General features: G+C 49.7%; 1 protein-coding gene across 2 annotated transcripts in view; it reads right to left on the bottom strand.

Annotated features, from left to right (window-relative positions):
* Positions 1-27,685, bottom strand: part of SLIT3 (slit guidance ligand 3) — a 594,982-nt gene that overhangs the window by 53,419 nt on the left and 513,878 nt on the right. For both annotated transcript variants that reach the window (XM_042947171.1, XM_042947176.1), the window contains exons 15-21: positions 25,766-25,916; positions 24,724-24,798; positions 17,245-17,388; positions 16,417-16,560; positions 13,464-13,627; positions 12,228-12,360; positions 729-797 (exon numbers count right to left, since the gene is read on the bottom strand). In XM_042947171.1, coding sequence (XP_042803105.1) covers positions 729-797; positions 12,228-12,360; positions 13,464-13,627; positions 16,417-16,560; positions 17,245-17,388; positions 24,724-24,798; positions 25,766-25,916 — 880 coding nt within the window. The remainder of the gene's footprint in view (positions 1-728; positions 798-12,227; positions 12,361-13,463; positions 13,628-16,416; positions 16,561-17,244; positions 17,389-24,723; positions 24,799-25,765; positions 25,917-27,685) is intronic.

Below are 27,685 nucleotides of genomic sequence, written 5' to 3'. Positions count from 1 at the left end.
CCCATTTTTCCAAGGGAAACAGTGTTTCGTTGTGAAAGAACTCTCAATTCCCCCCTGTGGACCAGCTCCCCACCCCCTAATCAGCCAGGGTGATCTTCCAATGGCCACTCGCCCAAGGAATTACTTTGTATTCTCATGGGTCCCACTTTGGCAAGGCAGCGAGGCGGTCAAGGGACAAAGCTTACAGACCACCCGGTTTCCTGGGCCTCATCCATGCCCCACATTTCCTCATTCGGGAGTTTTCCTGGATCTTGGCAGACTTGCAGCCAGTGGCAGTAACCACCCAAAGGAACCTCAAATTCAACCATCTACCTGGAACATTTTCTGGGCAACTAGAGGAGGAAGAAAAAAACGCCCCTTTAAGCTTTTGGCAAACCTCAGTGCAGCCACAGCTTGCAAGAAATTGGAGACTGAGGAGGCTTGGGATTTAACTGGGGCACCAGAAAGTCAGAGGCTGTCCCACCTCTCTCTATGCCAAGGAGGAAGTTGATGTGGATGGACAGTCAGTGATGCCAGGCTCTGGGTATTTCTTTGTGTAGCTCTCACTGGTAAGACCTGGCCCATCAGGCTGGCTCACTCCTCCCAGCTGCCTCTCTCTGCTCCACCCGGGGAGAAAGTGCAGGAATGTGGTGAAGCCTGCAGATCATCCTCCCTGACCCTCCATGTCAGTTTCCTGAGCTCCCCCAGGCAAGAAAATTACTTGTCCCACCCGATGCCGGGCTCCTTACATAAGTGTCAGGTGTGGGAGGGCGGACAGCTCCCTGGGCACGGCTGTTAAGTGGTTTCCTTCCAGGTACCTGAAAGAGAGGGGCAGAGTGACGCTTGGCCAAGAGACACTGCACAATTTGTCATTTCTCAGAGTCACCTCCCCCAGGCTAGGTTGGGCCTCTGTTTTACTCTCTCAGCTTCTTTTCTCCCCTACATCAAAACACATACTACGTTTGTCATTTATATTTATATGCGTGATTATTCAACTAATGACATTTTCTCCCACTGGACTGCTAAACTCCATTGATGGCAGGGCTGTTGTCTAAAATTGCCCAGTGCTGGATCCCCCAAGAGTACGTACAGAGCTGGCACACAGTAGATGTCAAATAAATATTTGTTAAATAAATAAAGCACTCACTCTGTACCCAGCCCTCACAATTCTCTTGGATTCACAATTGAGGAAACAGAATTTCAGAGATGTTAAAACACTTGCCCAAGGTCACACAGTGAGTGAGTGGCTGAGCTAGGACTCAAACCCAGGTCCCTCTGACTATAATCTTACCACAGTTCCATATGGCCTCTACTTAGCTACTGGAGGGCATGGGATTCCTGAGCCATGATTCATGCTAAGAACTCTAATTCATTGTTTTGTTCTCTAGTGTGCCTCTGAAAGCTGAGGAAAGGGGGTATGTTCCTGGAGCACTGTGCTAAGGTTCCCAGTGGGATGACTGCCTGTGAGAGGGTACAGGGGTTCAGACTGGGGACGTACCAACAGATGGAGACTCCTCCTGGACAGGCAAAGGCTGAACCTAGACCTGTCTGTACTTCAGGGTCCTGCACTGACCTGCTCACCTAGGAAGAGGCCACCTCTTTGGACACTTGAGTGAGCTTGAGAACAAGAGAAGGAAGTCTCGTTTTAATCATGAATTACAAAAGTTATCACTACCTTTAGGGGGTGACATGGGCCAATTTATTTATTCCCATCCTTGCTGGAAACCCCTTCACCTGGGCTTCTTATTGCTTTTGGGTCAACATTACAAAACCTTTAAGATGGCTTACAACACTGCCTCTGGTCTCCTGGGTGAAACTTTCTTGACATAAGCCTCCCATAGCTTCCTCTTGGAGTGGTCAACACCCAGCGGTGATGTCCACCGGTGCAGGGTTTGCCTTAAACTCCAAGACAGCAGACTCTCAGTCTCTATCTCTAGCCCAGTGCTTCTTAAACGTTAACATATGTACACATCACCTGGGATCTGGCTAAAAAGCAGATCCTAATCTGGTAGGTCTGTGTCAGTTCGGAGAGTCTGTATTTCTAACAGGCTCCTGGGTGATGGTGGGAACTGCCAGTCTGCAGGCTGCATTTTGAATAATGAGGTGCTAGCACATTACCTGGCATCCAGTAGACCCACCGCCAAATGACTGAATGGGATGAAATGGGTTAAAACAGGATATGAGTCAGTTTGTCAATGACCAAACCAGGCTTAGCTTTGAGGGTAAGTTGGAATGGTTATTACTGTAAATTAAGGCCAAGCAACTTTATTTCCAGGGCTGGTCCCTGGGAATCCTCAGGGCTCTGAATACCGGGCAGGCCTGCATATGGTCTTAGGTTGCCGTGGCATGTTGGATTAATGTCCTTTTGGTCCTTAATCCCTTGCTGTATACTCATTATGTGCCAAGAACTATGCTAGATTGGGGGGGTGGGGAGGGCGGAGGGTAGATACAAAGATGAACCAGACCGCATTTTTGCCTTCGGGGAGTTTGATCATCTGGCCTAAAATTCAGCCACATACACTTAGATCATGCCCTCGGGCAGAGGAGCTGAAACGTATTCACTGATGCATTCAGTTATTCAGGCAGAAATATTTATTGGGCAACTGCAGTGTGCCAGGTAGTGTATATACTGGTGAAGAAGACAGGAGTGATGCCTACTTTCGGGCATTTAAAAATCTAATGTGGAGGGGGAGCGAGAGGGGAAGAGGCAGGGGGTCAGAAGGAGAGGACACACACAGAAAGCCACATAAATGATGAACTGTGATGTGCACTTTGAAGGAAAGGAGCAAGGTGCTAGGATACGGAATGCCCAGGGACTTAGTGCAGAAAGACGTAGCTGAGGGGGATGTTCAGGATGACAGGAGCAGGGGAAGGGGGGTGCCGTCTGGCAAGAGTGAGGCCTGTGGAGGGCCCTGAGCTCTGGGGCTGTTGAGGCAGGGAAAGAAGGCCAGGGAGGTCAGTCTGGGGGGCAAAGGGAGATGGGTGGATCACACTGAAGCCTTGGAGGTGGGCTCATTCCAAGTGCAACAAGTGACTTCAGACAGGTGCAGGGTGCTGGTATTGCAGAGAGCTTACCCTGCACTCACCCTTCTGCTGTGCCCTGAGGGACAGGATGTAGGACATTCACATTCCGTTTGAACACTGGCCCTGTGCCTCAACAGTGGTGGCCAGGGGCAGGCCTGTGAAGGAGACCTTCCAGCTTTCTCTGCTGGGCAGCGAGGTTCTGTGGAGATGGCAGGATTCTGGCATGTGTGCAGGCTGATGGAGTGGGGCAGGGGGAGGGGCAAGCCATGCTGGGCCACTGCCTGCAGGAAGTGTTTTGTGGATAGTGTGGCATGGAGGGAGGGAGGGAGGCAGGAGCTGGATGAGTGAACAGGCCCAGTGGGGAGGCACTGGTCCAGGGAGCATCTCTGCTGGAGGGAGGCTAATTAACCACGAGGGAGCCACTTGAAGGGGTCTGGCCTCAGGCTGGCAGTGATGGCTCACCCTCTCCCATGCTGCTTATTCTTTCATTCTTGTTTGTTTGCTACGACTACTTAGCAAACTTGAGGCATCTAAGATGAAACCCAGAATAAGACACCAAAACCCCAAGTCTCCCTGCTGGGATATTTACAGAAGGTCCTGTGACAAGCATATCTGAAGCATGTTACCTAACCTCACAGACAACATGGTGACAAGGAAAATAATGAAACAGAAACAACAGGTGCATACTTCAGTGCGATGAGACAGACTCTGGTTTGTTACCTCATCTAATTCTCTAAACAGGGGGCCATATTTTGCTGGGTGTTTTGTGATTTTTGTCGACAAGAACACTGAGGCTCAGAGAGGGGAGTAGTGAGTCCAGGAGGCAGGGCTGAGCAGCCCAAGAAGTCAAACACATGCTATTTCCTCTCTCCACCTGGAGCTCTTTATTTTGACGTTTGGCCATCTCTGTCCTGACAGGATATGTTCTACCACGTGATGAGCAGGGATTCGGGCTAGGTTTGTTTCCTGTTGCATCACCAGACCATACTGTAGAGCTTAGCGAATAGTAGGACCTCAGATATTAAAAATTTTTTTTAATGTTTTATTTTTGAGAGAGAGAGAGCGTGTGCGCAAGTGGAGGAGGGGCAGAGACAGGGAGACACAGAAATGGAAGCAGGCTCTAGGCTGTGAGTTGTCAGCACACAACCCGACACGGGGCTCAAACCACAAACTGTGAGATCATGACCTGAGCCAAAGTCTGGTGCTTAACTGAGTCACCCAGGTGCCCCAGGACCTCAAATATTTGAATGAATGAATTAATGAATGAATGCAGAGAAGGGCTGTTCATAGGACCCTGGATTAAACAAAAACCTGCAGTGGTTTCAAAGAATGCCCTGGGTCTGGCCCACGTCCACCCGTAAGGCAGGCCATGCTCTATAGATGCGTGTATTTGCTCAACAATTGAATGAAGGCATAGAAAGACCACTGGAATTCAGGGATTCGAACAGTGTCCTCATCTGAGATGGGGAGGTTCAGGGGGCCTTGGAGGATGAGCGGTATGTCACAGATGCTTCTGGAGCCTCTGGGACTGCTGTGCCAGTTCCCCAGATTCCAACCTGGCTTGACTGATGTTCTGCAAATGCTGACTGGATCAACCTTGCTCCCTGCTTAAAATCGTTCCTGGCTTCTACTGCTTGCCAGCGAAGGACTACCCAAATCCTGCCCAAATCCTGCCAAGCTGTCTGTGGTCTGCCCTGGATCAGTCAGTGTTCTCTAGAGAAACAGACCAATTGGACACACACACACACACACACACACACACACACACACACACGACCCACATATAAATATATATACAGAGGGAGAGAGAATTTATTTTAAGGAAGAGCCAGCAGGCTGGAAACTCAAGTAGGATTTCTGCGTTACAGTCTTGAGGCAGAATTCCCCCTTCTACAGAAAACTCCAGTTTTTCGTTCTTAAGGCCTTCGATTGATTATATGAGGCCTACCTCCACATTATCCTGGGTAATCTCCTTTACTTAACTGCATCTATAAAATACCTTCAGGGCAACATGTAGGTAGTGTTTGCCCAAAAACCTGGGACCACAGCCCAGGTGGGTTGACCCATGAAATTAACCATCCCCGTCCCTGCCTCCCTCTCCTGTTCACCCCCACAGCAAACTCTCTCTTGCTTGGCCTCAGCCCTCCCTGAATGCCTCATGCTCCTTTTGGGCAGCCGGTCTCAGCACACATATGCCCCTCCCCTTCCTCCTTGCCTAGTTCACTCCTACGGTGGCTCAGAACTCAGCTCGAGCACCGCCTCCGACACCATCTCCCACACCCCCTGGGGACGTGACAGGCTGCTCAATCCAAGCTTTCAGCGTGTTTTCTTCACAGCATTCCACCCCCATGTGACATCCAAGTGTGGTTCTGTGATTAGTGGGGCAGGACTGTGTCTGCTTTGCTCACTACAGCAGCCCAGTGCACAGGCTGATAGCAGTAGATATTCAGGAAACACCATCTGTATGCTGCAAACCCCAGAAGTCCCCAGGTGGAGCTGTGTGTGCCACTGCAGGGCTGAATGGGACCCGTGTGGCAGCCGCTTTAAGTGCACAATGTCCCTGGCAACCTGGTGTTGCAGCCCAGAAGACGTGGAATGAAAAGGCTTCACTTCACAAATACAGATGTGGCTGTGTGGGAAAACTCTCTTTGTGCAAAGCCCTTCATGAAGACTCTGAACTCCAAAGCTGCCTGTAGCCTGCAGCCCAGGCCCCAGAGGGACCCTTTCAGAAAACTGCACTCTTGCCCTCCAGCCTCAGAACTATCAGAGCATCTCTAGCAGGTCAACCTTTGCGTTGATCTGCATTTAAATGCTCTGTTTCAGCCCCAGCATGAGCACATGAGGAAGTGTCTGCCTCACACGAAAATCCACACAGAGCTCCCCATCTCTGTTAGCAGCTTTGTGGTGCTGTTAAGTGCCCCAGGGACTTTCAAACCTGCTGAATGGTGAAGGAGACTGGCAGCCACCTTCCAGGAGCCCCCACCATGGCCAGGGTTTCCACCAGGGGCCTGGAATGATGGTTGTAGCTCTGGAGTCAGGCAGCCGCCCAGGCTTGTATCCTAGCTCCACTAACAGCTGTGTGACCTTGGGCAAGTCACTTAACCTCTCTGAGCTTGCATTTCACCTGCAAAAGGAGGCTCATCATCATCACCACCTTGAAGTGATTTTGAGGATTCAATGAATCTCAGTGGAAAGCCCTTGAAGCACTGCTTGGCACAGTAGTGTTTAATGTGCTTTGAATACACATGCGCGCGTACACACACACACACACACACACACACACACACACACACACACCCTTCCATCCAATAATACATATGAATATTAGAAAACAGATGATTCCCTTGCTGTCTATTCTCTATTCTTCTCCCAGAGTAATATTTCTAAAATGCGAATTGGACCACAGCACTTTCCTGCTTACAATTCTTCTTCGGCGTCTGTATTTCTCCGGGGATGAGGAGTCAGCCCTCACCACGGCCCGACAAAAACTGCACATCCCTCCTTGACTTTTCAGTGAACACCAGTCTCTTTTCCATTCTGTTTGTTCCATCTCACAGTCTGCGTGGTTTCCCGACTTTAGGATCTTTCCACCTTCGGGTCTTCACAGAACATTTTCTTTCTTTTTACTGTTTTCCATGTCCCACCCCCACCCGCTTCCCCTGGGAAACACTATTCTATCTGAAATGCCTAATTTACTGATTAGCTTTCTTATTGTCTTTCTCCCCCATTGTAAGTTTCTGACATCAGGGGGGCTTATCTGTCACATTAGCTGCTGTGCTCCCAGCTCCTATGACATTATCTGGCACAATAAACTCAGCGAACACCTGACTGAATGAAGAGGGCTCCCACAGCTTGTGGTCTGTGCTCCAGCCTCCCCTCGTCCCTCCCACAGATGGCCATGACTGCCTGATAGCCTAGAAGTGTCCTCTACTGAAGCCATCTGCTGAGGTCTTCTCTGGGCCAAGGCTTGTGCCAGGACTCCTAAGTGCTGATGTGCCCAGAGCCAGCTGCCCTCCAGCTGGCTGCAGACAATTTCTGTCCCTCTCCCCGGGCCAAAGAAAGGCAAGAATACAGTCAGTGCTGGGCAGTTTCTCTAGAAAGTGCTCTTGGGAGCCTGCCTGGTGAGTGGGGGTGGGGGGTGGCAAGTGTGCAAAGAAAGCAGCAGCTGGCATTGCTAGAGAAGATCCAGCTGTCAGGACCCACCTAGCCAGAACCATTGACAGGTACCTACGGCATCATGGCAGGGGTGCCGTTTTTGCCTTCTCCCCGCTTATGGGCAGATGGCAGGTTCCAAAGAGACCATGACTGTCTACTGCAAATCACCGACGAGCCAGGCCACCGGCCAGAGCACACAGGGACCCAGGCCTCTGCCAAAGGAAGAAAGTAGTTGAGTTGCTAAAGGATGGGCCTTGGGGTCAGACAGCCCTGGGCTCGAGCCTAATGCTCTGCTGCTCCTTGGCAGTGTGATCTTAAGAAATCATTCAACCTTCCCAAGCCTCGGTTACTTCATGTGCAAAATGGGATTATCAATGCCTACTTTACAGGATTGCTGGGAGGACTAAATGAGATCACATAGGAGAAAAATCTAGCATAGCACCTGGCACCCAGTAAATGCTCTGGGAGTGCTGGCTGTGGTGGACTGCACTCACACAGGACACCTTCCCTTGCTTTCCTAAAGGCCAGCGTGGGCAGAACTTCCTAGATTCTTCCCTATCCCAGAGCACATACTCTCCATGCCACTCCTTTGTGCTTGTCACCTCCTGCATTGCTCTGCCCCTTCTCTGGCATGCACCTCCATTGCCCTAGACTTGAGATGAGGAGAAAGCTTCATCTGAGCTGCCTGCTGTACCCCAAAGCCCCATCCTGATGGTCTGGAACTAACCAGTGCAGGGCCAGGTCCCACCGTCTCCATCAAGCAATGCATTCTTATCATCACCTCCTGCCACACTCAATCTCACAGAGCTGTGTCTCAGCCTGCGCTCTGCTGGTCAAGCCCCAAACCCTTTCAAGTCTCCTATCAGTGCTATGTGTGTGTGTGTGTGTGTGTGTGTGTGTGTGTGTGTGTGTGTGTGTGCATGTGCATGCACACACTGCCAGCCTGATGTCCTCAGACTCTGCATCCCAGCAGAAATCCCTTCTTCCAACAGCGGTGCCTGGGGGACACATGTCATCCTTCCCTCTCCTGTCCTTGGGATATCAGTGGTGGGACAACAAATCCATGCTCACGGCCCTGAGACCAAAATCAGTTTCAAAATTTCCTCCATTCTCAAAATGGAGCCTGACATGGGGCTCGATCCCAGGACCCTGGGATCATGACCTGAGTTGAAATCAAGAGTTGGATGCTCAACCGACTAAGCCACCCAGGTGCCCTTGTAGGCTTGGTTTTGAATCAGGAACTTAGCAGATGTCTCTGTATTGTTTGCCTGCTAGTGTGTGAATTACCCGAGTGGTTCTTAAAGTGTTGTCTACTGGCCACTGGGGGTCCTTTAGACTTTTTCAGGGCTCTCTGAGGCTGGAACTACTTTTGTGATAAGATTAAAACATTTTTTTCCATTTTCACTGTGTGAGTAAAATTGCTGGCACCTCAGTAGGAATCAAGGCCATGGCACCATATGATATCAGTGGTCATTATGTTCTTCCCCCTCAAGCACATGACGGTAAGGGGAAAAAAAAAGCCAGTTTCACTGAAGAATGTCCTCCATGAAGCAGTAAAAAAACTATTAATTGCATTAAATATCAACGCTTGAGCATACATCTTTTTTTTAATATTCTGTGTGGCAAAATGGGAGGCATGCACAAAGCTTTTCTGCTTTGGTTGTCTTAAGAAAAAGGTCTGGTGTCACTGACTTACAAGCTGAATTAGCCTTCCCCCCCCCCCCCCCATAAAACACCATTGTTACTTAAAAGAATGACTAGCAAACAGGTTTTTCAGGGATAGGTATTTAGTAAGTAATTTCTCAAAAGTGAACAGAGTGAATCTGTCACTTCAAGGAAAACAACGAACTAGTACTTACTGGCAATGATAAAAATTCAAGCTTGCTTCCAAGTGAAAATTAAAATTTTAGAAAACCCATAACGGCTACATTGAGCAGCATCCCTTTACTGAAAGACTTTTCTGCTGAGATTTCTGGTGATGCATGTTAATGGCTATGACATTTTGGATCCGACATTTTTGATACGGTATAATGCAATGTGTCAGCATCCGAAGATCTGTGTAACTCTGTGAACCAGTATTTACTAAAGGACCAGGGCACAGTGTTACAAGATCATGCACGGGGGCAGGGAAAGCTCCATTCAAAGCACAAGATAGACCCATGGGTTGTAACAGAGTATAAAAAGTTCATTGATAAACTTTTAGGTTCCACACAGCAACTAGCCTGTAACACCATGCAGTTTTGGCATATTATCAAAGAAGAATCTCCACAATTATTTGGAATGGATATTAAAATTCTCCCTTTTTCAACTATGTGTCTATGTGAAGCTGGATTTTCTTCTCGTACTTGACCCAAAACCCTGTCACAACAGAGTGAGTGCTGAAGTAGGAAATGAACATCCAGTTGCCTTCAACTACATTTCTAAAAATGTCACACTTCTCAGTTAAATGTCTTTTGGTTTGGTTTTCATAGAAGTATGCTTTTTTTTTTAATACAAACATATAATGTGTAAATTTTTATTTCTAAATGGATTAATAAACACATGTTTAAAAATATTTCTCAGTAGTAGTTTCCAATGTGCCATCAACAGATTTAAGCACGTGAACAAAGGTTCAATGAGAGTCCTCACTGCTTTTGAAAAACATAAAGGGGTCCTGAGACCCCAAAGATGAAGAGCTTCTGGGGTAGGGGGCTAGAGAAGGGGGTTGGGGTCAGACCAAAGTGCCTTCTGATCGTGACTCGGCTGCTTACCAGGGGTGAGGCTTGGGGGGTGACTTAGTTCTCACCAGTGAGGTGAGTCAGGGATACTGAGTGAGGGCCTAGCTCGGTGACAGCTTGAATGAGCAAAGGGGAGAGCTACAGGTCTCGGGCGGCCCTCCTCCCAAGGAGAGAGAAGGGCCAGGGGGTTGCAGACGGCTGGCAGGAGAACTGACTTCCCTCTGGTTCTCATTGCCTTGCTCACTAGTGCCTACACTGAACTCCCACACCCTGCCCTTTGGAGAAATGCTACGAAGCTTTTTTTGTTTTTGTTTTTTTCTTCTCAGTGAATTAACCTTAATTTTGTTTTGTAAGTTGGCAGCTCTGCCTGAGACCACGGATGATGCCTGAGGGAGCTGGAAAGCCAGCACTGGATCCAAACACTGCATCTAGTCCTTGAAAGCAGAGGCCTCCAAGCCACTGTTTTCTGGGCCTGGCAGCTTTCACTTTCTCTGGCATCAATTTTCCTGCCTTCCCCTCCCTGGACACTCCTCCTCCCCTCCCTCCCCTCCCCTCCCTCCGGGAGGCCGTCTGGGCTCAGAGGTGAGGGCTGCCGTCCTTGGTGCGCTTTGGAAACCAGTGTGGCCAAGGGAAGCACCATCATTTCCAAAGCAGGAAATCAGGTTTCCCCAAGCTCTGAAGTTTACTTATAATTACAGCCAATTATCTTTGTTATTTCAATCTCTGTGTCATGAACTCTGGGGAAAAGCCTCTGTGGGCCTGTTTTCATGGCATTTCCTTCTCTTTAGCACATGTCACTTGGCATTCAACTGACCCAAGAAGGAGGCAAGGACCTGGGTCATTTTCGGCAGCCCCCACCCATCGGCACTGCTGGCTGAGGAAAGGGCTCGGAGCTCACTGCACTGAGTGGCGTTGCTCATGCAGACCTCCAGCAGCACGGCCAGGGCCCAAACGCGGGGCTGTTGTGGACTTCTTAGTGACCGCCAAGACTTCCTTCCTTCCCTGGGATCAGCAGGCCTGGTTGCAACCTCCCTGGGTGTCAGGAGATGGGGGAGCCACAACTCACACCCAGGAACCGACCCGCTCTTCACAGACGGCGCCCTACTCAGCTTCCTCCCCAGCAAGCATGGGCAGTGCCAGACACACACTCCCTGCTGGTGTCTGGGATCCAGGGAGAGAGTACGAGCCTGAGATGTGAGTGGGTGATGGCGTGTGAGTGTGTCTTCTCACTCAGGCAGCCTGGGTCCCGTCACATGTCACCCAGCTCTGCTTGCCCCAACCTGCAGCACCCCCTCCCCTGCTCATTACCTTCTCCTCACCCTGTAGGTTTCAGCTCCAGCTTAATCTCCCCAGAGAAGCTTTCTCTGATCTCCACACCCAAGTGACACCTCTCTAGTTTCGGGCGTCACTACCTTGTTCCTCTCTTGGAGCACTTTTCAAGGTTGTCATCTCACATGTGCTGCTGAGATGATGGAACAAATGTCCACCTTCCCCAGTGAACCATGGGCCCCACATGGGTGGGGGTCACACCTGTTTTGCTCACCATTGGCTCCCCGGTGTGAGCAGAGCACCCGACACACCAGGCACTCAATAAACACACGCTGAGTGAATGAACGAACGCACGCAACAGTGAGTGTGGCTTGTGCTGGCTGTGCTCACCTGCTGTGGCCGGGCTGCTTCTGCACGCTCGAGAGAGGCCTCCCTGCCCAGGGACTGGCTGAGCTTTCCGGGGGGCAGAAATGCAGTTTTCTGCACCATAGGAAGAGCCCTTCAGGAAGGGAATGATCTGTCTTTTTTATTTAAGTGGGAGCTTCTGGGGCAGGAACAACCCTGAGGAATTAGTGTCAGGAGCTTGGGCTCTGGAGTCAGATGGCTCCTGGCTGGAGCATGAACAGGATACAGAACTAAGATGACGTCTGCAACATGAGTAGCTTTAAGGTGGAAAAGGATCATATTGGTGGAAGAGCTCAGTAAGCCATAGTGCCAGCTGGGCAGTGTTTTTACGATGATCCTGTGCCATTTCTGGTGTCAGACTGAGAGACTGCTGGGGAATCTAGAAGGTGGAGTCAGAGCAGGGGGCCTGGGGTGATCTAAAAGACAAGACAGGAACCCTCCCGCTTGCATTCTGGAGGGCTAGGTTCTGGTCACCTGCCAGGCAGAGGCACTGGGGAGGAGTTACTCCTGTTCTCAAGTCCACGCTGCTGCCCGACCCACCCTTGGCTGAGGCCCTGCTGCCATCTTGCTGGGACCCCCTCAAAGAGGGGCATCCCAGGCAGTCTTGCTTGAGACACTGGGGACAGAGCTGCTGGTGGGGGGATCTAAGGGTGTTCAGTGGGGGGTGGCAGTACTCACAGTTCAGTCACGTCCTTGGGGATGCCTCTGGGTAGGGTGTGTAGCCCCCTGTCGCTGCACCGCACCACTGTCTCCACGCAGGTGCACTGCTCCGGGCAGAGTGGGCCCAGCTGGCAGCTACTCTCGTCATTGCCTGTGGAGAGCCCCAGAGTGAGCAGGGCGGGAGACAAACTCTCTGCAGAGGCAGGTGAGCAAGGCCAGGCACCAGGCACTGCACCATCTTCAGGGAAGGGAAGCCCTCCATTTTGAGCCAGAACCAGGAACAAGGAGCCTGCTGGTCTCACCCAGGGTTAAAGGGAAAAGAATGTGTGCTTGGGTCGGGGAATAGGGTCACCTGTCTTCTACCACATTCAACATAAAATTAAGGCTCAAAAAAACCCCCCAACAAACAAACCAAACCAAAACTTGACCAACCAGAGTATTAGGCAGGAAAGAGGTCATGGTTAACTGAATCAGGAATAATTCAACCTTACTGAAGGAGAGGTCTGGGGGAGGGGGAGAGCCTGGTCTCCTTCCTTCCTCTTTCTCCTCCCTTTCTCACTCCTTCCACTGCCATAATCCCTCTGGAGTGGTAAATGTGTCCCCAGCCCCCATTATACCTTAACCTCAGTTAATCTACAAACCTGTTAATTTGTCTCCAGATAACCTATAGTTGACCCAAGTACTGGCTTGAATTTATGCAAATATGCCCTTTGGAATCCTGACACTCAAAGCCTTGGATCTCCAGGTATTCATAACTCCCTAGCCAGTGACAGAAAATTTCCAGGAGCCCATGTTGAAGTCTGATATTCGGAGCCTCATCACGATGCAGACAGGAAAACTGAGGGCCTGGGCTCCCAGGCACAGCTGTGTAGGTTACATACTGCACAAGGGTGCCTCATCATTGAAGGGGCATTAATCTCACTGACATGATAGATTAGGATATTGAGTACAACAGCGTTCTCATAGATAGTCATAAGTCATCTTGTTTTAACAAAATCAGTGTATTACAACACATTTCTGATTGACAGAAGTAAAATGTCTTTAGAAAGAGGCTCCTTTTCTTAATCTGTAAGAAGGAGCCATATGGCTAGCAGCAGACCTGCAGAGGCCTTCAGAGCCACAGATGCATGCCTGAGGGCAAGTGAGATCTCAGGGGGTCCTGACCTTCAGTCCCCTGCTGCACCTGCCCTCTCTGGTGTCTTTCTTGCCTTCCCTGTCCCTGCCCCTCCTCCACCCCGCCCCCAGCCTTCTCACCTTCACAGGTGAAGTCCTGGATGGCCACATCCTGGATGGGTATCTCCTTGAGGAAGAAAGGCTTTTGGCACCGGGGGTTCCCGCTTACGATCCGCCTCTTCCTCAGCCACTTGCCCAGCCAGGCCAGGTGGCAGTTGCAGTTGAAGGGGTTGGACAGGAGGTTTCTGAGAGGAAAGAAGGGCTCTCTTTGAGTGGTCAGCACCCCCACCCCCCACCCCCATGGGAGTGGGACTTGGGATCCAGGTCTGCAAGCCTGGGGCCCAGCTCTCCAGGCAGGCCGGCTCTGGGTTCTGTTAAAGGAGGAAGGAGATCTGGGGAAGGAAGTGCAGACTCTCTTCTAAGATCCAGATGCAGTCTTTGCAAGGGCCTTGTTCCGGACCTCCACACACAGACGCCACCTCGGTCTCCTGACACGCCCTCCCTTCCTCCCTGGGCTCGGGCTGCTGGCTGTCTTCAATCCCTCGGCAGGATTCTCTTACACTTAGCACCTCCACACTGCTGCCCCCTCTCCTGGCATAAATCTCTCTGTGTTGGCCTGGCTTCATTCCTGGCTCAGACGGCCCCTCCCCTAAAAGGAAATGAGGAGTGCTGCCTGTCCCAGTCTTCTCCCCCAGTTGTCTGGTGCCTGCACAGAACCCACAGGCAATGTTTGCCTCCCTCCTTAGACTCTCAGCTCTCCCAGGTGGGGGTCAGCCCTGTCTGTCTGCCCGATGTCTCCAGGATCCAGTATGGCACCAGCACGGCCTCTTTACGGGTACCTATGGAATGCAGTGAGTGGATTGGTGGAAGAATCGGGGAGGGCAGCTGTCAGGCTATGAGTGTAGCCCAAAGGACTACAACCGGGCTAAGCAATTCATAAAGCTGTTCTCCCATGCAGATTTGTCACAGCAGCCCAGGGGAGGAGGCAACATTATTCTCATTTCACACATGAGGAAAATAAAGCTTAGGGAGGTGACACAAGAGGCCAGACAGCCCTGAGTGGCTGTGGTCTGACAGGACAATTAAGAGCTTGGGAGTCAGACGTCCCGGGTTTGAATCCTGGCGCTGATGTTCAGCAGCTGCGTGAAGTCAGGCAAGTTTCCTCTCATGTCGAAGCTGGTTTCCTTAATGCTTTGTGACTCTACCTCTCTTGACATCTTTTGTGTCTTTGGATTCCCAGTTTGGAGGCAAACAGGAGGAGTAAAAAGAAGGCTAAAATAAACCAACCTGCTGGTGCTAGTTCCTAACCCACAGTCCCCGGTCTGGCTGTCACTCATTCATTCAATGCATCGGTTTATTCGCCAGTTATATAATGGGCATTTACTGACTGCCAGGCACAGATAGAGACACTGAGGATATAGCAGTGCACAGAAGAGCTGCACATCCCTGTCCTGGAACCTACATTCCAGCTGATGGGAGGCAGACAGTGCACAACCAACAACACAAAGGTCAGTTGTAATAGTATATTAGGAATGGTCAGTGCTACGGAAAAGGTTAAGGAGAGCAGGGCTGAGGAACTGGGGGTGATGGCACAGGAGGAGAGTGGGGCGAGGCGATGGACACTTAAGCAAAGAATGGATGGTGGGGAGGGAGGCCAGGGGAAGGCCGTTTCAGGTAGCGGGAGTGGGTCCGGGGTACGGTGGGTGGGTGGGGGCAGTAGGGAGGCTGGTGGGGCTGGCCTGGAGGGAGCTTTGGAGGGACTGGATGGCGTGGGCTTTTTAGGACCCCTACAATTTGGCTTTTATTCCCAGTGAGGCAGGTGTATGGGAACATAACAATGGGCAGCAATACAAATGCAGCAAAAGCCTTTCTCTTCTGACTTCCAGAGTCACTGGGGAAGGAAAGAGTGAATGGACCAGCACCTGAGGTTAAAGGAGCCACATAGAAGTACTAGGAACAACCATAAAGGCTAACGTGTTCAGGCCCCTGCTGTGTGTTTTATAAATATTAGCAGATTCGATCCTCATAACAATCCTACCAGACAGATTTTACCGAAGGAACAACTGAAACACTCAGAGGTGAAGTAACTTTTCTAAGGTTACGTAGCTAATAGGAGGTAAAGCCAGGATTTGAACCCAGGAGCTTTGGCTCTAGAGCCCATCACTTTATCATTATTCTAAACAGCCCCTTTTACCAATATAGTAAAAGTGCTCCTGGGCAGGAGTACTCATTAGGTGTCCTGAGAGCTACAGTCTAATTCTGGTTCTGGTATACATTTAAGCAGCCAGAGGCATCATTTAAAAATCCCTGTCAGGTCATGTCACTGGCCTGCTTAAAACCTTCCGTGGCTTCCTGACATGCATTGGATGAAGATAAAAGTAGTCCATGGCAGGCCTGTAGCCTGGTCTCCCAGAGAGAGCAGGGCAGGGGCAGAGAGAGAAAATCCCAGGCAGGCTCCACGCTGCTAGCACAGAGCCTGACATGAGGCTCAAACTCACGAGCCATGAAATCATGATCTGAGCTGAAACCGAGTTGTACACTTAACCAACTGAGCCACCCAGGCGCCCCATATCTCACCCTCTCTTACTCTGTGCTCTGGACCATGTTGGACTTTTCTCAGTCTTGTACATTTGCTCTGTAGCAACCTACCACAGGGCCTTTGCATGCGTTCTTTCCATGGAAGGAAAGCACTTTCCATGGAAGCACTTCCCACTTTCTTGAACAAGTTAACTCCTACCCACCTTCCAGAACATAGCTCCAGTGTTCCTTGACAAAGCCTGTGGTGGGTTTTCATATCACTGTGGACCTCCCTTCTGTGTCAATTTACTATTCTGTGAGCTCCAGGAAGGAGGGACCATGTCTGTGAATCCTTAGCACCTAGACGGTGCCTGGCACATGGAGGGAGCCTAGCAAATGGTTATTAAGTTGAAAGATGGGTAAATAACCTTGGCCAAAGATAGTAGGGAGCTGCCAGGGCAGAGGTCTGCAGGAGAGGGGCCCAGAGTCAGTGTGCAGTGGGCACAGGGGGACTTACATGGTGGATAGGGAGACAAGTGTGGTGAAGGCTCCAGGGGTGATGGTGGTGATCCGATTGTCATAGAGGGACAGCAGCCTCACTGAACTCAGGCCAGCAAAGGTGTCATTGCTGACACAGTTGATCAGGTTACTCCTCAGCATCCTGCAAGAAGAGGGGTGGAGATGAGGGGAGCACAGGCATTATCTTCTCCTCCCCACCACAGAGCCACCACCACACAATGTGTGTGTGTGTGTGTGTGTGTGTGTGTGTGTGTGTGTGTGTGTAGGTGGGATGCCAACTCCAAGCCCAGACTAGTCATGTTGCTGAGGTTTGTTCTGTGATAGTAGGGTCTGGGTCCCCACCGGGGCTACATGTATGTAAATGTGTACGTACATTCTTGCCTGTGCTTGCTTTGTGTACAGTGAAACTGGGTGTCAAGATGTGGCTGTGGACATCAGCTTGAGTGTGTGTGTGTGCCTGTATGTACATGCTTATTTGTGTATGTGCTTATGTGCATACTGTGTGTGTATCATTGTTATGCATATGTGTGTATGTGTTATGTGGGTAAACGTGCATGTGCCTCTATCAGCATGTTTCCAGTACGAATCTATATATGTGTACAGCTTAGGGCAAGTATCTTTCAGTGTGTGTGTGTTGAGGGTGCTAAGTTCTTTCCCATCAAGGGTTGGGAAATGTATAGCGCCTCTCTGGCTCTAGGAAGAAAGGCACTCAACAGGTCAGGACAGACCCGGGCCCAGGAGCTGGCCGGCAGCCTTTGTAATCCCCCTCTGATGCCCTTGCCCTCCCATCCCCTTCTGGGACTTGGCCCAGGCCCTGGGCACTCACAAGGTCTTGAGGCTGCTGAGGCCGCGGAACATGCGCCCATGCACCGTTTCCAGCTGGTTCCCAGTCAGCATCAGCTCCTGCACGTTTGCTGCTCCATCAAAGGCACCCTCTCTCACCTCCTTGATCTTATTGTTGCTCAGGTTTCTAGAAGGAGGGGACAGAGTGGGGCAGGGTGCAGGAAGGGAATCGTCAGCTCTGCAGCCAGTGGGGACTCTCAGGCACCTCTGGATGGTGGGGCTTCCTGAGGTTTGGTCTTCAGCACCTGCGGCCATGGAGCAGGGACCCCAATCCACACAGGTGGGGTTGCTGTATGAAATGGGCCGTGCAGAACTTAAAGTCTTTTCAGGGTGTTCCTCTTCCCTGGGGATGAGCAGATTTAAAATGGTGCTTCTAAAACTGATTTTCTCCCTTCAACAGAAGCTCTAGCCAAGCGGTGCTTCTCAAGTGGGGGGCAGGACAAAAACACAAAATGTGCCCTCAGTGGGGGTGGGACATCTGCAGAACTTCCAGCTCTACAGTTGAGATCCTCGATGTAAATGTCCTCGATGTAAATAGATACCTTCTGGTTACTACTTTTTCAGCATTGATTATGTATTAGGTTCCGTGTGAGGGGTTAGGACCACGGAATCACATCGAATCCTTAAAATAATGCCTCTCAGAGGAATATTAATGTATATTATCATTGTCTCACTTTATGGATGAGGGAACTGAAGTTCAGAGAATTTATTAAGTAACTTGCCCAAAGTCACGTGCTGATAGAAAAGAGATTGGGTCCCCGCTTTCTGGTGCATAAAAAGTCCTCCAGGGAGCTGCCTCTTTCTCGAGTGAATGTTCCTTTGGTGATATGGATACTCACACCCATCCTTACTGCTTTGCAGAATTCAGAGCTTGGGGTATTGGATTTTCTTACAGTCCTAGCAACCTTGGTCCTATCAAGTCTTGGGACTGCCCCTTCTGAGTCTGCCCCTGAGCTCTGAAAGATGGTCTTTCCCTCAGATGTCTAATCACCACATGCCAGGCCTCATGAGAGATCCTGCAGGGCCGCTGGTGCTGGGAGTCCCTCCGGGCTCTTCCTGGCAGGGGGTCTCCATGGACCACCCAAAATGGTCAGGCCTGAAATGCATTCAGGGCAGGATGGATGGAGTGGAAAGTGATGGTGTTTACACAAACTGGGGGAAGAATCCAGTCTCTGGAGCAAATGCCTGGCACAGGGAATAGTGTTTTGTGAACAGTGACATCTGCAGGTGCAGAAGAAGCCTACTAACCCACTAAGCACACTGATGTGGTTGGGACCGAGGGCTCACCGGAAATGAACAAGCTGGCGCATTTTACGGCTGGGAAAACTGAGGCCCAGACAGGTGAGGATGTGACTCCAGGTCCTGGAGTAGCACCCTGAGCTCCTGGTACTTGTGTTTCTCTCCTGCACCGGTCTCATGCAGCTCTGGGCTCACCCATGGCAACCCCAGGGGATGAAGCCTCCTTCATCAGCTGGCTCCGAGCAAGTGATGGAACTGGGCACCCGTGGGCTTGACGCCAGCCCCTTGCCTTCTTTCCAGGCAGGGACTGGTCCCGCAAGGCATGGCAGTACTCACACCTGTGCACAGGTGCGGAGGAAACAGCTGGTACTCTGACCGCTCCCTTGGTGCTCCTGTCATAGCCCTGCTCTCCTCCCACTTTCTGCCCTGCCTGGGAACCAGGAGCAATACTCCTCAGCATCCTTCCCCCAAGGTCTGAGAGAGCTGGGAGACTCTAACTGGATTTCTGCTCTGTACCCTTGACTGGCTCTCCTTAAATTCAGCCTGTTTTCTTATAAATCCTGGTAGTCCTGGTCCAGGATAACCCAGGAATGGAGGTAATGCACTGGGGAGACTGCAAATTACCCCCAAATTAGACATGGGAGGAGAGATAAAGGCTCTCCCAGCAGCTATAACTCATCTGAATGCCAGAGGAGCGGGAGTTTGCTCCAGAGAGTTAGGCTCCTTGGGGAATTAAAGTACACAGGACGGGCAATGAAGATGAGTTAAAGCAGCCATGAAGGGGGAGGGCTCCCATTTCCTGACATCTGTTTCTTTAAATGAACAAAATTAACATCACATTACTGTAAGGTTTGTGAATTGGATTTCCTCAGGCTGGGAGAAGGGAAAACATAAGGAGAGCACAAAAGGAGGGGATAGAATTTTCCAGAAGACCAGGCTGCTGTTGTCTCTCCATTCATCAAAGCACTGCTCAAACCTATAGGCAGCTTGAGGCAAGCACTCCATACACAAAACAAGGACATCAGGGTTTTGTAGGAACTCTGTCTTACTCTCAGATCAGGATCTTCCTGAAGACACCCCAGATCCCAGGAACCCCAAGATGTAAAACCAGGACCACTCAGGAGGCCTCTCTCCATTTTTGTCTCCACCAATGGACCTGAAGGAATATGGCTACATCATGGCTTTGACTCTGATGTGGATGGGATATTACACTTGAAAGGGTCCAGCCTTGGACACTATGCAGACTTGGGGTCTGTTCAGAGGGGCAGAGGCAGGACAGCCCCAGTGAGCCTGTACCTTTCAGACCTTCTTCTCATCTTTCCAAGAAACACTGAGGCCCCTGTAGGCTGGGGTTCGTCTAGCTACCCCTGGGAAGCCTGAGTCTGAGAAGGCAAGCCCAGGCCTCTTCTAGCCCATGGTTCGTAAGACAGTGCATAAACTCTGGCAACAGGCAAGCGTCTGTAATCCTGTTTAAAGCCCAGTCCCAGACGAAAACGTAGTGGGGAGAGAGCTATGTGGATTTTTCTAGAAACTGAGGATACTGGGTCATAATGAAAGAGCACTCTGGCACACTGTCAGGTCAGGGAGGTCCTATCCACCTTTTTATGAACCTCTCCCTCCCCCTGAGGTAGAAATTCTATTTCAAGCTGGGGTCACAAGCTCAAATGTCCCCAGGGCCCAGGATGGTGACTTAAAGTAGAAAGCAAGTCCAGTGGGGACAGCACAGGCCACAAGCCCAGCGACCAGGAAAGCACAGGCCCTATTTAAGGGGGAGGCTGTCCCTCACTTCAACTCCACTGGAGCCATTTGGGAACGCAGGCCATGTTTTGCCAGATCTTCTGACTTTCCAAAAGATGCCAGAAATTTGGATTTTTGTTTGTGTGAACGATCCTGATTTTTAAAAGTGGGCAACTAATTCTTATTAAAAACACAACTAGTGCCAACAAATCCACCTGTGTATACCTGATTTAGGCTAGAGGGCTGCTGGGCATTAGCCTATGGCTGAGATTCTCCTTCACAATAAGGACTGACATAGAAGTCTGCCTGAGGACTGTAGTCCATGTGACTTCCTTCATTTGAAGAGTCACTGTGAATTATCACAGTACTAATAAACCTTTTGGGTAATGGCTTATACATTTTTTTTTTCTTTTTGGTATACTTAGTACATGTGATACTCATGGAGATCTCATGATTCTAACAGGACAGGTAAAAGCACAGAGCTTCAGACAGAGTTTGGAAAGGCACACACCATGGAGCTTAAACACCTGATTTTATGTTCCTTCTCCTTGGCCCCTGTGCCCTGTCAGGGTCAGGTTGAGAGTGTAACCCCACAGTCCTTAGGGAAGCTTAGCCGACTTGGGCACAGGCACTGCTGGCTTTAACCTTACTCTGATCCAGTTGAGAGCCACAACCTCTACGGGGATATAGGGATGGTGATGGGTCCCAGTTTAAGGGCCTTAACAAAAAGAGTTGCCGTCACGTTATTTTAAATAACTGGTTGTAGCCGGTGGTCTTTGGGACCAGATCTGCTCCATGGGTCATTTGCTTGGTTGGCTAGCACTATGCATATGCATTTATGCACACATACATGTGCACACATGCATTTACTGCCTTCAGAGATGCATGCATTCCCCACTGTTACCACTGCTGGTGTGGCAGCTTCAGTTTTTGTTTTTGTTTTTAAATGTTTATTTGAAAGAGAGCACTAGCACGGGTGGGGGGAGGGGCAGAGAGAGAGAGGGAGATAGAATCCCAGGCTGGATCTGCATTGTCAGCATAGAACCAGACACAGGGCTCAATCTCACGGGCTTGATCTCATGAACCATGAGATCATGACCCGAGCTGAAATCAAGTGTTGGATGCTCAACTGACTGAGCCACCCAGATGCCCTTGCTGCTTGAGTTTTAACCTTGGATAAGGTGCTTTCTATGTTTCAGCTTCCTTATTTGTAAAAGGAAACAATCTCAAAGCTTTTTTGGTTCTCTTGGTGGGAGTTAAATGGATTAGTATCAGTACAGTCTGGGGCAGAGTACAGTGTTTAGTAACCATTAATGGCTAGCTATTATTATTGTTATTATTAACACTGCCCTGTACCCAGCTCCTTTCCACATTTGTGCTACTTCCTGGGTCCTGAAAGTATTTGAATTTGCAACTCCTGTTTTATTTATTTTATTTTATTTTATTTTATTTTATTTTATTTTATTTTATTTTATTTTATTTTATTTATTTGAGAGAGACAAAGACAGTGTGAGCGGGGGAGAGGCAGAGAGGGAGAGACAGAATCCTAAATAGGCTCTGTGCTGACAGCAGGGCCCAAACCCACAAACCCCCGAGATCATGACCCGAGCCAAAAACACAAGTCAAATGCTTAACCGACTGAGCCACCCAGGCATCCCTATTTATTTTTAAAAAATGTTTATTTATCTATTTTTAGAGAGAGTGAATATCAGTGGGGGAGGGGCAAAGGGGGAGAGAATACCAAGCAGGAATTCTCAGCTCTCGCTGAGCATGGGGTTCAATCTCACGAACCCTGGGATCATGACTTGAGCTGAAATCAAGAGATGGCCCCTTAGCCGACTGAGCCACCCAGGCGCTCCCATACTTATTTCTGATCCTCATCATAACTTACAAGGAAGGCGGGTTTATTCCTATTATGTAAATAATATAACTAAGGCTCAGCAAGGCTAAGGACACTCCTAGGGTCACACAGCAGGAGAGGGACAGAGCTGAACTCAGAAGAAACATAGGTCTGTTCTTTCCCCACACATGGATTTCTGGCTGCTGAAGGGATTATCTGGCAACCCTGACCTTCATTCCAGCAAGGCAAATACTGGGACAAGCCAAGCAACCGGTGCCTCCTTGGGCGAGAACTGGGTCTGTGTTTTGCCACAGTCCCCACCACTCTCTTGTTGCTTGGATGTGGATGCTGGGAGTTGGTTGCCACTTATCATTGTGTTTGTGCTATTGTTTTCTTGGTGCACAGAAATGGTTCTCTGTTCTCCCATCCCTGTTACAAATGGGAAGATGAAAGATAGACTCAAAGTGCATGAACTCCACTGAACATGGTGTGTGTGGGGGTAATATTGCTTTATGGAAGCAAATACTACTTGATCCTGTTTACTGTGCAGATATGTACTTGGCCAGCCTTACTCATTTTGATACCTGCCTTATCTCCATATACATGGAAGTTTCTGTTTTGAGGTTTAAAAAAGCACACCTTTCTCAAGTTTGAATTCAAAAGGGCATTTCCTTGCAGGTGATGGGTGATGTCTATGCTTGGCCTCTGAAGCTTAACACACAGGCAGCCACAATCCTCACCAGGACCCACATGTGTCCCTCTCTCATCTGTCCCTTCAGAGTGCTGCTGCTCCCAGTTACAGAGCAGTTGACAGGCCATGGGCAAGGTGGTGGCCGTGGGCAGGGAGGGAAGGAGGAGGGTACTGCACGGGGCAGGGGAAGGTCTTTCTCCTCTTTGCCTGCAGGGGACTGATGGGGGGGGGAAGACTGAAGAACAAGACAAAAATTAAGGGTTACAGTCAGTTCCCATTATTCATGGTGTCTATATTCTATAAAGTCACCGGGGAAAAATGAATTAGGGAATGCTGAACCATTGCTCCTAGAGGAAATACAGGGTTAGGTTCCTGTGAGTCTCTGGTCACAACATTTTCATCAGCTGATCAATACATAACATTGTCTGATATGTGTTTCTGCTTAAAGACACCTTATTTTAATATACACTGTTGATTTATTTACATTGTACTCACAGCCTACAGCCCTATAACTCATGTCTGAACAAAGCTATGTAACACACATTTTCTCCATAAGGCACATCACAGCCTTCTTGTGCTTAGGAAGGCTAGATAGCCCTTCAGCACTATGCAAAGATCTAAAACTAGGGCCCTTTAAATAGCAAAATCACTGACAAAAAGCGTAAACATGCGAAAGGATGTGGCACCAAATATGCTGTGAAAAGGACACCTATTTACAGTCTGAGAGCTGCAACGAGAAATCAGAGCATGCGTGGCCATTTTTGATTTCAGCTGAGAACATGCGTGTAGGAGGCTCAAAGTTTTTTGCTGTTCCGTCCATGTCTACAAATGAGTATGAAAGCACTGTATTGATTTTGAGATTACAAATAAGTTTCAGTGAGTAAGCCAATTAGCAAATATGGGATTTGTGAGTAATGAGGCTTAATTGTATTTCCTTTGTTCCACAGGCAAACCCAACTCTGGGGCCAGGAGATGTGGACTCTGGGGTGAGAGGCCAAGGAGAAGGGAGTTAGATGGTAGAGAGTCCCCATGGGTGCTGGTTCCTCTGCTAGGGCATGTGGGAAGGGAGGATGAAGGGAAGCGAGCCCACCTGCACACTAGTGCGATGACAGATGAACCCACGTATGAGTGCCAGCTCTGACATTTATTGGCTGTGTGGTCTCAGACAAGTCATAAAACCTCTTTGAGCCCTGACAGCCTCCTCAGCCACACAAAGAGGAGTGTGAAGCAGAAGCAGGCAGGTATATAAGGACTTCATGAGATGATGTGCATGAGGCAGGGAATGTGGCCCCTGGCCCAGGACAAATACTCCCTTAGCTCAGCCACATTATTCTTGTCTGGCCCAAACTCCCAGGTAGGGAGAGGGTTATGAGGACAGGCAGCCATGGCATTGGAGAAGCCAGCGTAAGCACATGGACCCTTTGCCTGAGGTCAGGCTCCACTCAGGCCCGGGGACACCGAGACTGCAGCTCAACATACAAGACATCTGGCATTTCTGCTCCAAGGTCTGATGCAGAAGCCTCTAGAGGCCATCTAAAAACAGACCTTTCACCTGTCACCTTGTAAAAAGTATGAAGTGATGTGCATCCTAGACCTCTGAGTTCCATTGCTGGACCTTACCTGAGTCCCTCTTAACACTCCTTGGGGTAGGTGTTGGGTGTGGGGGATCAGGATGAACAGAGGGGACCTGGAGACTTCGGGATGCTGTAGAATGCATGATCTGCAGAATAACTGACAATGTAAAAACAGTGAAGTTTCATTTTGGTCTGTCTCTGTATGGCTATGCCTTCCTGTCCTACTTCTAAATACATGTCCAGTGTGGGGTCAGGAGGAGGCTGAGAAGGGCTGGAGCAGAGGTGAGGGGGCCACCAATGCCTTGGCACACGGCTCTAGTCTGCAGGACAGACCCTGGCCAGGGCCTGGAGGCTGCTGCTAAGTTCCCGAGGCTGACTTACATTTTCCGCAGGCTGGGCAACTTCTTGAAGATCCCAGTGGCCTCTAGGACAGATATGTCATTGTCATTCAGTCGCCTGCATGGGAAATAAGCAGACAAGGTAGTGGGGTAGCTGAGGATGGGGTGCCTCCTTTGCTGCCCTCCATGGGACCCTCCCACAGCTCCCCCATGGCTTGAGCTGAATTGCCACCAGGACCTCACACTCAGCTGAGGTCAGCAGAGCTGGGGAAAGTCAGAGAGAAGGAGGGGCCGAAAGGTGCTGCCTCACTGTGTGCCCCTGGGATGTGTAAAGTCAAAGATAACCCTCACACTAACAACACTAATAATGAAGACCACCATCGTTTATGCCGGGTTTGCCCGTGCCATGCATGGTTCAATATGAATTCTGTGCTTTGCATTCTCTTACTTGATCCTCTTAACCCCCTTAGGAGGTAGGCACCATCACTTCTATTTTATAGCTAAGAATCGGACGCTCAGACCTGAGAAGCAACATGCTTGATGTGAGGAAACTCGGAGAAGACCAGACTCAGACCCAGGTGTGTTGGTTCCACACATGCTGTGCCCTCACCCCGACCATGCTGTAGCTTTTTAGCTCTTCCATTTGTGGACCAACCAACACATCCTTTTATTAGCATGGATAATTGGAGGCTCAGATAGATCTAATCATTTTAGTGTTTTCTCGCTTTTGACAATTACTTATAGCCATTTTTCTATTATATTGTAAGCTTAGTAAGGACCTGGGGGGACCATCTGCTTTGTTCATTGTGGAGGCTGATGGGCCTAGCACAGTGCCTGGCTCACGGAGGGTGTTCAGAAAATATTTGTATAATGAATGGACTGTCTTTATGTTTGAGGAAGCTATTCCTGGGGAGCGGGGAGGGGATGCCTAGGTGTCTATCCTGTGCCAAGGATGCAGAGGACAGCCACGGAGTGCCCATGTGACTGAGCCGGGAGGGGGCTGCCTCCAGAGGACCCTGCTTGGGCTGGCTCAGGGTGATGGGGTGTGGGGACATGTAGGGAGTTCCAGACCAGGTAGTACTTACAGATCAGTGACGTATTCAGGGAGGTGGCTTGGGATGCGGGCCAGCTTCTGGTTGGAGCAGTCCACAATGGTGCCCTCACAGCGGCACTTCTCGGGGCACACAAGGTCCATGAAGCACTCGCTGCTGAACCTGCTGCGGTAATCCTCTGAGCCTAGGCGGGGCCAAAGAGGGGGGCGTCAGGACCACCGGGGCTCCCGGCCCAGCTGAGGTTGTTGGCAGGGGGATGGGGAGGCACATGGGGGGGGGTGGTGGGGAGGGCCCAGTGACAGCATTGCCTTCATGTGTGGCCACCTTGCTGGTGCCCTCTCTACCCCCAGATCCCCACTTTCCATTTAGTCTTTGTCATTCATGATTTCAGTCCTCTGGGAAACCAGGCTCAAGCTCTGTGGGCTCTTAAGCTTTGGTGGGTCACGGACCTTTTTGAGAAGCTGATGCAAACTTATGTTCTCCTCAGAGAAATGCTCTTAGGTGCATGTGTGCAGAATTTGTCCTATAATTTGGGGTGGAGAGTACTTAGTCCATGATGCCCATCATCTGTGGACTGTCTAAATGTCCATGAAAAGTCCAAATGAAGAGATTCTGATGGGGTTTTGATGAGGGCTGTCAGGGCGAGGATGAGGTAAGAGAGGGGGGTTCACACTCAGTTATCTTCAAGCAAGTAAGGAAACAATAAAGGAGGCCCAGCATATGGTGGTCAATGACTGTTGACACTAGACTTCAGCATTGAAAACAATAACGAGGGTTGGGGACCTTGGGATTTGAAGCCCACTGCCCTAACGCTCGGGAATTTGGCTCAGAGTTGCCTGATGATCCTCTTTAAAAACACAGTAGTAATAAATTAACATTTAAAAACTGTCAAGACAAGCACAGCTCTTGTGAGGGTCCGAATGATTTGCCCGATCTTTTGAGAATAAGCTCTGTTCAACCACAGTGAAAGGCCAGTTCTTAGCTGGAACTAAGATTTATTTTTTTGACATTGACTTTCTCCTGAGGTCACACAGTAATGGCAACAGTATCACTAAGTGATGTCTCACAAGATGTCCAGGGGTATTGCTTTATTGATTGGAAATACTCCCTTGCTTGGTACCTGGGCAAACTTCGTGAGACCAGCAATCACAGCGGAGGTGACTGGGGAAACCCTGGCTCTCCTACCAGCCACCAGCTAGTTGGCAGGGGCCAACGTTTCATTAGCACCATGCTAGGTACAAAACGTGGGCTTGGTCCATGTTTGCCCGAGGTGTAAACAGGATGTGCCGTTAGCACATCAGTTGTCCTGTAAGTATTTCTGAAAGTGTTTCAGAGAACATGGACATCACTGGAGTGCTTAACTGGTTGAGACAGACCTTGGTGATCTTATCTGCATTAGGGGCAACGTGGGGCACTAGCAGCTCAGAAGTTTCAGCAGTAGTGGGTTTGTCCAGGCTCTGGCACTCACTAGCCTCAGTCTGTCCACATGTAAAATGGGAATCTAGTATTTGCCCCTATCTCACAGGGGTGGTCATGAAAATGCAAGGAAGAGCGAGGCAGTGAAGAGTCTCTGGGGAAGGGTAAAGAATCATATAAATATTTATGATTCTACTACAATTGTTTTCAAGAACTTAGTGGAATATTTGGCATATCAGAGGTCATTAAAATATCAGTGTAGCTAGTGATAATAGCTGACATTTATGGAGCACAGACCATGAACGAGGCACTATTCATCAAACTTCAAATGGGCTCACCCATTTGATCCCTGCAACACTCTCGAGATCATTGTGACTCCATTTTATAGAAGAGAAAACTGAGGCTCTCAGGTCAATTGATATATGACAGAGGGATGAACCCAGTCAGGCTGAAGCCAAGGCTTGTGTGATTAATACTATGGTTTCCTGCAGATGTGCATTTTGACAAAACCTTTATTCCAGTCCTTCTAGAACTGAT

Source organism: Panthera leo, chromosome A1 (assembly GCF_018350215.1).
Source record: "Panthera leo isolate Ple1 chromosome A1, P.leo_Ple1_pat1.1, whole genome shotgun sequence".
NCBI classification, from domain to species: Eukaryota; Metazoa; Chordata; class Mammalia; order Carnivora; family Felidae; genus Panthera; species Panthera leo.
Note: the sequence above shows the minus strand (reverse complement) of the source record. Positions and strands in the feature narration are given on the sequence as shown.